Source organism: Pteropus medius, unplaced genomic scaffold (assembly GCF_902729225.1).
Source record: "Pteropus medius unplaced genomic scaffold, Ma_sr-lr_union100, whole genome shotgun sequence".
Lineage (NCBI taxonomy): Eukaryota > Metazoa > Chordata > Mammalia > Chiroptera > Pteropodidae > Pteropus > Pteropus medius.
This window is the reverse complement of record NW_024344371.1, coordinates 113,715-126,326: the sequence shown is the minus strand read 5'-3', so window position 1 is coordinate 126,326 and position 12,612 is coordinate 113,715. Positions and strand designations below refer to the sequence as shown.

General features: G+C 36.2%; 1 protein-coding gene across 12 annotated transcripts in view; it reads right to left on the bottom strand.

Moving 5' to 3' along the window:
* The window catches only part of LOC120608473 (membrane cofactor protein-like), a 46,479-nt gene that overhangs the window by 27,165 nt on the left and 6,702 nt on the right, over positions 1-12,612 (bottom strand). For all 12 annotated transcript variants that reach the window (XM_039870275.1, XM_039870279.1, XM_039870281.1 and 9 more), the window contains exon 2: positions 280-468. In XM_039870275.1, coding sequence (XP_039726209.1) covers positions 280-436 — 157 coding nt within the window. In that variant the 5' untranslated portion in view covers positions 437-468. The remainder of the gene's footprint in view (positions 1-279; positions 469-12,612) is intronic.

Below are 12,612 nucleotides of genomic sequence, written 5' to 3'. Positions count from 1 at the left end.
CAAATTTGAATGGAAATCAAAATTCTACATTGTTCTTAATATAAATTCATGGAACTTTTTTCTTTCTTTAACTATTAAAAGGCAAAACTTAAAATTCACATTTACCAAGACAACCAACTGCCAAATAAAAGATTTCCTGGAGATTTTTAAAGCCTTAAAAAAAATTACTATCTAAAATCTATATTCAAATGAGAAAACCATCATTGTAATAGTAAAATATGAACCCTAAAATGTGAGAAAATCTCTAGAGCAATAAAAAGAAAAGTTCTGTTTACTTACCTGTACAAGCCTCCTGGAGAGGTGTCCATGTGTTATCAGACTGACAAACAGCACTGGTAGGAAGAAGAGGTGTAATAGGTGTATATCCTGGGCGACACTTAAATTCTATTTGGTCCCCAGGCTGATAAAGGTTTTTAGAATTACCCTTGAGCATCATAGATTCGTATCTTGGTGGATCATCACAAGCATCTGGAAATAACAGAATCAAAACGTGAAAATAAAGTATTTTCTCATTTTTACCAGCCAAGGACTATGGCCTGGCAGCAGGTAGGTAGTACAGAATAAATGGAAATGCCCTAGGCAAGATTTTAAATGACTGTTCTCTGCTTTTACACAAGTGGTCCTAGTAGTGGAGGATGTGGCGTACCTGCTTTAAACAACATAATGCTAGATTTGGTTTGTTGTAGAATAAGGTGAATATTCACTCAACAGTAAACTGAAGAGACAGCAGTAATGTTTATGGTTTTAAAATATAGTTATAGGTATGTGTCCTTCCTCATTTTTCCTAAATTCATTTCATAGTCACCTCTCCCCTAAGAAGACTTCTATAGTATATAGTACATAGTACTCTGGCCAGATTACTCTTCCATAGTTTGAAACACAACTGATGATGACTTGTCATTTCAGGCTCAGTGTTCTCAGAAGGCAAGCTCTTGGAAGCCAGGGATCATAGGCCTTCCTTTTCTACTACACCCTGTACCCAGAGGATGTTCAAGAAATGCTATGGCAGGAGGTGAATACTACAGAAGCATTGTAGATTTCACAGATCAAAATAAATATAAACCAAAGTATTTCAAAATATGACTTCATTTCATATGCTTCATATCAGTAAATTGAACATTTTATAAGAGAATAGATGCCATTTAAATATCAAATTTTATAATTTTGACATTTTAAGTATAATTTAATCTTCCTTCACAGATCAATCAATCATGCATGATCTCAGGAGTTTCCTGATGTAGCTGTTGGGCTGTGTATCAAATATATTCCTTCAGTAAAGCTACTATATTGCTGTACTTTTAGAATTTTTACTTTCGGGTATTTTTTTGGGGGGGGTAGTTTCTTTCTTTCTAGAATAGTGTCATTTCTTCTTCAGCAATTCCTGTTATTTTAGATTATCTATGGGCTTGAAAACCTAACAAATCTGTTAGAATTATTCTGTAAAAGAAGGTGATGGACACATCAAGTAAAATTCTAAAGGGCTAAAAGAATGCAGTCTTATCTAAAACGTTAATGATATAGGAAGAAAAAAGATCGATCTATTTTGATCCCTGAGGTACCTTCCTGTCTTACTCCTTGGATTGGTCTTACTTCAGATTGAGAGACTGGTCAAGAGAACTCTTAGCAAGTGAAATTTTACTTAGGTCATATCATATTCTAGATTCTAAAATTCTCTCTATATGCACAGTCCAACATTCTATTTCCATCATGTCCTGATATTCACCTATTGTCAAAATATTTTCAGCATTTCCACTGATATCTGAATGTTCCTCAATCGACTGCCCAAAAGAAAACAGAAGCAAAAAGGAAACCGAATGTCCTAGTAATTAAAAGCATTGTTTAAAAAGACTATTAGTATAGAGGTGAGTTTTATTAACGACATTACATTTACTGAATATCCTGAGCCAGACATTCTCACTTTCAACAGGAAAACAAACATGGGCTAGAAATGTTATATATTTCCCTTCAGAGACAAATAGATAGCATCATTCTAGAGTTTTCTGAAACCATCAAGAAAGAAATCAAGTAACAGCAACCTGTGATTAAAGTATACAAGTATCCTTCATTTTATGCATTTCATCTCAGTACTACCTTGAAGGCATATAAAAGAAAGAAAATTCTTAATGTGACTTTCACTTGCAGTGCTCTGAATGCATAAAGAAAAGTCAATTGGCTAGTTTGATCTATTCAACTAATTTGAAGCATTTTTTTCCCACTAACGTGAATCATGAAAGACATGATTTAATCAATGCGTAGTATTTAAATTTTCTTTTGGCAATCAGTTGATTACAAGGTTTATATACTGAAATAATTGAGTCCAATATCATACTTTTTTTTCACTTTTACAGTTTAACTTATTAAAAAATATATATTTTTGTTTTTCAATTACAGTTAACATACAATATCATATTATTTTCAGGTATGCGGCATGGTGATTAGACATTTATATAACTTATGAAGTGATCACCTGATAAATCCAGTACCCATCTTACACCATACATAGTTATTATACTACTGACTGTATCACCCATATTATATTTTACATCCCCATGACTATTTTAACTACTAATTTTTACCTCTTAATCCCCTTCCCCCCTTCAACCATTTCCCTAGCCCTACCCCCACCCAGTTTAGCAACCATCAAAATGCTCTCAGCACGTATGAGCTTGTCTATGTTTTGATCATTCATTTATCCTGTTTTTTAGATGCCACATATAAGTGAAATCATATGACATTGGTCTTTTACTACCTGACTTACTCCACTCAGCACAATACCCTCTAGGTCCATCTATATTGTTGTGGATGGCTGGATTTCGTTCTTTTTCATGGCTAAGTAATCTTCAATTGTATGTATGTACTACCTCTTTTTTTTTTAATCTGTTCATCCATTGATGGACACCTAGGTTGCCTCCATACCTTGGCTATTGTAAATAATGCCACAATGAACAAATGGATGCACATGTCCCTTTGAAGTAGTGTTTTGAGTTTCTTCAGTAAGTACCCACAAGTGGGATTACTGGTCCTATTTTGTTTGTTGTGAAAGCCTGTTTGAAGGTCTATTTTGTCTAGTATGAGTATTGCCGCCCCCCAGATTTTCATTTGTTTCCATTTTCATGAAACATCTTTTTCATTCTTTCATTTTCAATCTGTGTGTCTTTCAATTTGAAGTGAGTATCTTATAGGCACCATATGTAAGGGTCTTTTTTTCTTATCCATTCAGCCAGCCTATGTCTTTTGATTGAAGCATTTAATCCATTTACATTTAAAGTAATTGTGATAGATATGTAGTTATTGCCATTTAATTATTCACATTTTTGATCTTTTCTTCTCCTTCTTAAAGAAGTCTAATATTTCTTGTAATACCAGTTTGGTGCTGATGAACTCCTTTAGCCTTTTCTTATCTAGAAATCTCTTTTTCTGTCCTTTGATTCTAAATGATAGCTGGGTTGTAAGTCCTTGCTTTTCATCACTTTGAATATTTCATGCCAATACTTTCTGATAGGCAAAGTTTCTGTTGAGAAATCAGCTGACAGTTTTATGAGAGCTACCTTATAGGTAAGTGACTGCTTTTCTTTTGCTGCTTTAAAAATTATCTGTCTTTAAACTTTGGCATTTTAATTATGACGTGTCTTGGTGTGGACCTCTTTGGGTTCATCTTGTTTGAGACTCTCTGTGCTTCCTGGACCTGGATTTCCTTCCCAGACTAGGAAAATTTTCAGCCATTATTTCTTCAAATATTCTTTCCACCCCTTTCTTTCTCTCTTCTCCTTCTGGAATCCCTGTAATGCAAGTATTAGGAATCTTGATGTTATCCCAGAGATCTTGTTATACTATCTTTAGTTTTTAGAATTCTTTGTTCAGTTGCTATTCTGATTGGGTGATTTCCACTATTCTGTCTCCCTGGTTGGTAATCTGTTCTGTATTAACTAATCTGATGTTGATTTCTTCTAATATAGTCTTCATTTCAGTTATTGTATTCTTCATCTGTGATCAGGTATTACATTTTCTATCTCTTTGTTGAAGAGCTCTCTAAGTTCCTCTATTCTACTATCAAATTTGATGAACAGCCTTATGACTATTTCTTTGAATTCTTTATCAGGCAAATTACTTATATCCATTTAATTAGGGTTTCCCTCTGGAGATTTTTTTGTTCCTTCATTTGGGGCTTATTCTTCTGTCTCCCCATTTGACTTTCTGTGTTTGCTCCTGTGAGTTGGATGAAATAGCTCTCTCTCCCAGTCTTGACAGTGTGGCTTCTGTGTAGACTGACTGTGTGTCAAATAGTTTGGGCAGGGTGGCTGTAGTCAAAGTGGGTGTGTGTGGTGCCTGGTGTACAGTCTGGTCTGAAGGAGTGGGTTCTGGGTAGGATAGCCTGAAGTGCATGCTTCCTGCCCTTCTAATCTGAGTAGAGCTGCCTGGTGTAGACAGGGCTGCTGAGTGCATGCTTGGTATGCCCTGTTTCTTTAATTGTTTGTTATCAGAGCAGGATCTGGGCAGGGCTGCTCTGAATGCTTGGATTTCAACTCCTTATTAGCTCCGCCCTTCCTCTTTGTTGGGCAGTATTGTGAAAGTGCATGGTCATACTTTGCTAGTTATGCACCCATTCCAGGAGGGGCAGCCTTCAGCTAGTGTACTGCAGCATTCCGCTCACTCTGCATGGAGCAGCCCTGAATGTTGGTACTGCAAAGTTTTACTAGCTCCACACTTCTTTGGGAAGGGCAGCCCCACATGTGTGAGCAGCAGTGCCCCACTATCTCTGCAGTTTTTCTGGATGGGTCCTGTGTGTTTACCACAGTGTTTTGGTAGCTCCACCCTTTCTCCTAGCGGGCAGCTGCGCGTGAGCACACAGTAGTGCCTCACTATCTGTGCACTTTCTCTGGAAAAGGTAGCCCTACAGATGGGCACCATAGCATTTTGCTAGCTCCACACTCTCTCCAGGTGTGGGAGCCCTGTGTGCAAGCACAGTTTAGTGAGTGCATAAAGCAGCATCCTGCTATACCTTTTGGATCAATCCTTTGGTGTAGCAGCTTCTTGCATATATGCTATAGGGCCCTCCTGTTTCAGCTGGATATACGTATGGGAAGAGTGTCTGAGGATGCACTACAGTGCCCTGCAGGTTGGTCAGAGAACCCAGATGGAGCTTTTGGCCACTATACACATGCAAGGTAAATGTAAACAATGGCTTCACCAGTCCTAGGTTGTTCCCTCAGCTCTCAGAGAGTTCCTGTAGTTCTCCAACCTTCTCTATATTCTCTCTTGCTTCCTCTCTCGCTCTTTCACTCACTTTCTCTCTTTCTCCTGCTTGTTGTGCATAAGTTATTCAATTGGCTCACAGTTGTCTCTCAGCGGAATAGCTTTCACTGTAGGTGTACATTCAATGTGTTCTTAGGAGGGGGCAAGCTCAGTGTCCATCTACGCTGCCTGCCATCTTGCACTGGTTTTCCAATTCTTCATAATTTAGTCTAGGAAGGTTGTGGATTCCTGAGAATTTGTCCATTACTTCTAGGTTATCAAACTTGGTGGTGTATATCCTTTCATAATATTCTCATATAATCCTTTGTACTTCTGTGGTGTCCATTGTAACTTCTTCTCTTTCATTTCTGATTTTTTTTTATCTTTTCAAAAAACCAGCTCTTTGTTTTATTAATTTTTTTCTATTATTTTTTCTCTACTTCATTTATTTCCACCCTGATTTTTATTCTTTTATTCCTTCTACTGATTTTGAGCTTTACTTATTCATATATTTCTAGTTCTTTAAGGTGTAATATTAGATTGTTCATTTGAGATTTTTCTTGTAGACTTGTAATACTTATAAACTTCTCTCTCAGTATCATTTTTGCTGCATCCCCCAAATTTTGATATGTTGTATTTTCACTGGTCTCTACATTTTTTTTGTCCTCTTATTTTTTCTTTGACCCCAAATTAGTTCAGTAGCATGTTGTTTAATCTACACCTATTTGTGTTTTTTTCTCAGCTTGCTTCTTGTAATTTCTAGTTTCATACCACTGTGGTCGGGAAATTTGCTTGGTATGACTTCAGTCTCCTTAAATTTATTGAGAACAATTTTGTGCACCAACATGTGGTCTATGTTTGAGAATGTTCCATGCTCACTAAAAAGAATGTTTATTCTATTGTTTGGGGAAAGGAAGTTCCATAAATATCAATTAAGATCATATACACTAATGTGTCATATTTAAGGCCAATATTTCCTCATTGACTTTCTGTCTGGATGGTTTGTCTATCATTGTCAATGGGTCCCCTACTATAAGTAACTATATTTTTGTCAGTTTTTCCCTTTAGGTCTGTTAGCAATTGCTTTATACCTTTTGATGATCTTGGGTTGGGTGCATACAAAATGATAAGTGTTATGTCTTCTTGATGAATTGTCCCCTTTATCATTATAAAATATCCATCTTTGTCCCTTGTTACGTTTTTTTTTTTTTTATCTTGAAATCTATTTTGTCTAATATAGGTATGCGTATACTCGCTTTTCTCTGGATGCTATTTGCTTGAAGTATCATCTTCCACACTTTCACTTCGAGCCTATATTTTCCTTTGGAGCTAAGAGAAGTCTCCTGAAGGCAATATAAAGTTGAGTCTTGTTTTTAATCCATCCCACTACTCTGTGCCTTTTGATTAGTGAGCTCAGTCCATTTACATTTAAGGTGATTACTGATATATGAGGTCTTACTACAGTCATTTTATGTTTTGTTTTCTGGTTGCTTTGTATCTCTCATTGTTTCTTTTCCCTTGTGATTCTGTCTCTTTCATTTGATAATTTTCTATGATTTTTTTGTCCTTTTCCTCTTTTTTATATTTTGTGTCTCAGCACTGTTTTGTTTGTTTTGTGGTTACCTCTAGTAACAGTCCTTTCTTATCTCTCATTTTCATTCACCTATACCCTTCAGTCTTTTTCGACCTCCTCTTTTGATTTTCTTGTCAGAAATTATCCTTCAATATGCTATGCATTGGTTACCAAATTGCAGGAATTGTAGTTATTTTTAATGCTCCCTTTCCTCTTTAACCTTTATGTTATAATTATTTAATAACCTATTCTAAAGTTTCCTGCTTCTGTCAATCATATTATTCAATGTTTTGTATACTTTTGTCTTTTTGCTTCTGGTAGAAGAGCTCCTTTCAACATTTCTTGTAATGGAGGTTTTCTGGTGGAAAATTTTCTCACCTTTTGTTTGACTGGGAAAGCCTTTATTTCTCCTTCACATTGAAAAGATAACTTTGCTGCATATATTACCCTTGACTGATGATTCATCTCTTTCAATATTTTGAATATTTCCTTCCACTATCTCCTGTCTTGTAATGTTTCTACTGAGAAATCTGATGATAATCTAACAGGACTTCCTTTGTAGGTTATAGAACTTTTTCCTCGGCTGCCTTTAGAATCCTCTGTCAATTTTTGATGATTTGAATAAAATGTGTCTTGAAGAATGAATTTGGTATTCATGCAGTTAGGTGTTCTGTTAGCTTTGCCTATTTTAAAGTCCAGTTATTTCCCTAAGCTTAGGTAGTTCTCATCAGTCATCTCTATGAATAGGCTTTTTCTTCTCCTCTCCCTCTCTTCTTCTTCTGGATCTATTTTCCTTATGTTGCCTTTTTTAATACAGTCAGATAGTTTTCATGAAGTTCTTTCTTTATATTTTTAACTTTTTGTTCTCTCTTTACTCCCTCCTGGATCATTTCTAGATTTCTATCTTTGAGCTCACTAAGTCTCTCTTCCATCTGCACTGATCTATTTCCAGTAGTCTCTAATGCAGTCTCTAATGCATTCCATAATTAGTCTCTAATTATTGAGAATTTCTGTTTGGTTATTTTTTATAGTTTCAATCTCTTTGGTAAAGTATCTCTTTTGTTCATTAATTTTATTCCTGAGCTCATTAAACTGTCTTTCTTAGTTATCTTGTATATCATTGAGTTTCTTCATAACTACAATCCTAAATTCTCCATCATTTAAATCACAGTCCACCATGACTTTGAGATTTGGTTTCTGGAGACTTTTCATTTTCTTTCTGGGCTTCTGGTTACCTTGTTTTTTTCATAGTATTTGATGGATTGTTTCTCTGTCTGTGCATTTGAGGTAGTGGTCTTTTTTCTTGTTAATATATTGTGTTGCTATTAACAATTCTGCAAGTTGATAGGTTCTGGTGCTTTCTTTTGTTTTCCAGTAGATGGTAGTAAAGTGCAAATTCTTGTTTTCTCTTACCCGCACTATTTGTGTCTATGGGATTGGAGTGGATCAGCATAGCTTTGCATGAATAAAAATGCCCCGTACTCACTGAAATGGTGGGTTGCCCTTCTGTGACCAACTTGTGTCAGTCATGGGGCACAAGTGTGGCGGGAAATGTGGAGGCGGGTAGAACCAGTTTTATGAGTTCCCAGAACTACCTCCTATTTCTGATGTGTTTTCCACCGGGCTCTGTGGGGTGTGTGGGGCAGAGGAGTTGCAAGTTCATAGTGTGGCAGCTCTGCCCCTTCTAGTAATGGCAGTTGGCCCCACTGTGTTGTTTCCAGCTTCCTAGCCCACCTCTACCCAGCTCTTCCACAATGAGGAGCGTGGAAAGATGTCTTTTCTGGGAGAGAAACTGCTTCTGACTCTCTCATGCTCCAGGCCATGTAAAGGCTGCTGCTCGACCTATGCGCAGCTACTGCTTTCGCTGGAGCCATGTGGCGGGCCAAACTGCATCAGCGGCCACTGTCCATCCTTCTCCCCAGCCTGCCTCCTGTACTTCTTCCAGTACTCCCACTTTAGATGTCCCACTGTGTGGATCTTTCAGACATGTTGGTGTTTTGAGCAGGGGATCTTTTGTTGAGTTACAGTTGTCCATCCAACTTATTATAAATTTAATGGGAGAAACAAGGAGTCTCTTCACTCTTCCATGAAGCTTATGTCACTACCATTCATTTCTCAAACTGCTACCATAAGGATATTGCTATGATACAGTGACTAATGCTCTTCCTAGTCAAATGCTTTTCGATGGCCACCCAATGCCCTCAAGGTAATGTCTAAGGCTCCTTAACAAGGCTCACAAACGTTTAAAATCTGTGATTATCAGGACCCTACTCACTCTTGCACACTATTCTCAATTCCTTGTAGTGTCCATTAAATTACTAAAATTACTTTAGCACGCTAGGCCTCCATACAACATTTTACTTCTGCTTTGACCAGACAACCTACCATTCTTCCCACCCACTTATCCTTCAGATTCATTTTAGGTGACACTTCCTTGTAGCTCTTGACAGCTCGAACTCAAAATATTGAGTTAAGTGTCCTCATGTTGCCCTAACTTTCTTCACTATAGCACGTTTAATATCATAACTGTTTATTATTTATACTCCCCAGACTGTCATCTTCTTAAGTGCCTCATTCATCACTACATTTCTAGTACCTAATGTCAGAGCTGAATGAGCACCAGTACCCGTTCTATATACTCTTAGATCAAAATTCTTTACTGTTCAGTTGACTTGTTCTTAAGATATGTCCAAATCATAATTCTTTTTGTTACTATTTTCATGCTTGTAGTCATTCATTTTTTTCATTTACTTATAGACATTTCCCTTATCAGTTTTTCTTTCACATTAAAATATTTATTAGTTTATTATGAACCCATTCTCCTTTACTGCTATGATTAGAAATAATATTTTAATATTATCAAAGGTGAACTCCAAATACTAGGTGTTATCTTTTTTGCTAAAGTATGGTAATGAAAGATTCTAGTACTTCCTTCTTCAATAATACTGATGGTATTTATAACTTTATTTTATTTTTTCTTTTTTTTAAATTAAGTTTATTGGGGTAACATTGATTAATAAAATTATATAACTTTCAGGTGTATATTATCATTTGACTTCTGTATATTCTATTATGTGTTTACCACCCAAAGTCCAGTTTCCTTCAGTTACCATATATTTGATCCCTTTTACCCACTTCACCCTCCCCCTATTCCCCTACATTTGAATCTCTTTAGCCCATCCACCTCCCCACTCCTCCCCCACCCCACTAGTAACCACTGGTCTACAGTCCTCTGGTACCCCTAGCCTATAGTCCATGTCTATGAGTCTCTGTTTGATTGTCCTGCTTATTTATTTGTTGCTTTTAGGTTTATATTCCACATATAAGTGATTGCATGTGATTTTCAACTTTTTCTGTCTGGCTTACTTCACTTAGCATAATTATCTCGAGTTCCATCCATGTTGTTGCAAATGGCAATATTTCATCTCTTATTATGGCTGAGTAATATTCGGTTGTATATATCTACCACAGCTTCTTTAGCCAAACATCTATCATAGGAAACTTCAGTTGATCCTATGTCCTGGCCACTGTGAATAATGCTGCTATGAACATCGGTGTGCAAATATCTTTTCGAATATGAGTTTTCAATTCTTTGGGGGTAAATATCCAGTAGAGGGATTGCTGGATCACATGTTAGATTAATTCTCAGATTTCTGAGGAACCTCCATACTGTTTTCCATAGTGGCTGTACCAATTTGCAGTCCCACCAGCAGTGTATGAGGGTTCCTTTCTCTGCATCTTCTCCAACATTTGTTATTACTTGACCTGTTGATTATAGCTATTCTAACAGGTGTGAGATGGTATCTCATTGTAGTTTTGATTTACATTTCCCTAATAGCTAGTGATGTTGAGCATCTTTTCAAATATTTGTTGGCCATTTGTATGTCCTCTGGGGAGAAGTGTCTGTTCAGATCCACTTCCCATCTTTTGATTGGATCATTTGTTTTTTTGTTGTTATTGAGTCGTATGAGTTCTTTGTATATTTTGGATATTAGGCACTTATCGGAGGTGTTGCTTGCAAATATATTTCCCCATTCAGATGGTTCTCTCTTTACCTTGTTGACCATTTTTTTTGCTGAGCAGAAGCTTTTTAATTTGATATACCCCCATTCATTTATTTTAGCTTTACTTGTCTTGCTTTTGAGTTCAAATTCATAAAATCCTCTTTAAGTCCAAGGTCCTTGAGTTTAGTTCCTATGTTTTCTTTGATGCATTTTATTGTTTCAGGTCTTATATTCAGGTCCATAATCCATTTTGAGTTACTTTTGGTGTGTGGTGAAAGACAACAGTCTAGTTTCATTCTTTTGCAGGTGGCTTTACAGTTTTCCCAGCACCATTTATTGAAGAGGCTTTTCTTTCTCCACTGTATGTTTTTGGCTTTTTTGTCAAAAATTATTTGCCCATATAAATATAGGTTTACTTCTGCACTCTCGATTCTGTCCCACTGGTCAGTGTGTCTGTTTTGCTGCCAATACTATGCCATTTTGATTACTACCACTTTGTAGTATAATTTGAAGTCAAGCAGAGTGATGACTCCAGGCTCGTTCTTTTTTCTCAGGATGACTTTGGCAATTTGGGGCCTTTTGTGCTTGCATACAAATCTGATGATTTCTGGTTTTATTTCTTTAAAAAATGCCAATAGGGTTTTGATGGAGATTGCTTTAAATCTGTATAATGCTTTAGGTAATAAGGTCATTTTAACTATGTTGATTCTTCCTATCCAGGACATAGAATATCTTTCCATTTTTTTATATCTTCTTCAATTTCTTTTAATAGGATCTTATAGTTTTCATTATATAGGACCTTCACTTGTTCGTTAAATTTATTCTTAGGTATTTTGTTCTTTTTGCAAAAGGAATTATTTTGTCCACTTCTTTTTCTGACACGTCATTATTAGAGTATAGGAAAGCTATGGATTTTGAACGTGGATTTTTTATCCAGAGACTTTACTGTATTTGCTTATTGTTTCTAGCAGTGTTCTTGTGGAGTCTTTTAGGTTTTCTATATAGAGAATCATGTCATTTGCAAGTAGGGACAGTTTGATTTCTTCGTTTCCTATTTGGATGCCTTTTATATCTTTCTCTTATCTAATTCCACTCGCTAGGACATCCAATGTTATATTGAATAACGGTGGCGATAGTGGACAGCCTTGCCTTGTTCCTGATCTTAGAGGGAAATTTTTTAGTTTTTCACCATTACGTATAATGTTGGCTGACGGTTTGTCATAATGGCCTTTATTATGTTAAGGTACTTTCCTTCTATACCTATTTTGTTAAGTGTTTTGATCATAAATGGATGTTGTATCTTGTTGAAGGCTTTTTCTGCATCTATCGATATGATCATATGATTCTTATTTTTTAATTTGTTTATGTGGTGTATCACATTAATCGATTTGCTTATGTTGAACCATCCCTGTGCCTCTGGGTTGAAGCCCACTTGATCATGGTGTATAATCTTTTTAATATGATGCTGTATTCGGTTTGCTAGTATCTTATTTAGAATTTTTGCATCTGCGTTTATCAGAGATATTGGTCTTTAGTATTCTTTATTTGTGTTATCCTTGCCAGGTTTTGGTATCAGAGTAATATTGGCTTCATAAAATGTGTTTGGAAGTATTGCCTCCTCTTCAATTTTTTGGAAGTGTTTGAGAATAGATATTAAATCTTCTTTGAATGTTTGGTAGAATTCACTAGTAAAGCCATCTGGTCCTGGACTTTTGGTAGGTTTTTGATGATTGTTTCAATTTCTATACTGCTGATCCATCTATTTAGATTTTCCAGTTCTTCTTGATTCAGTCTAGGAAGGTT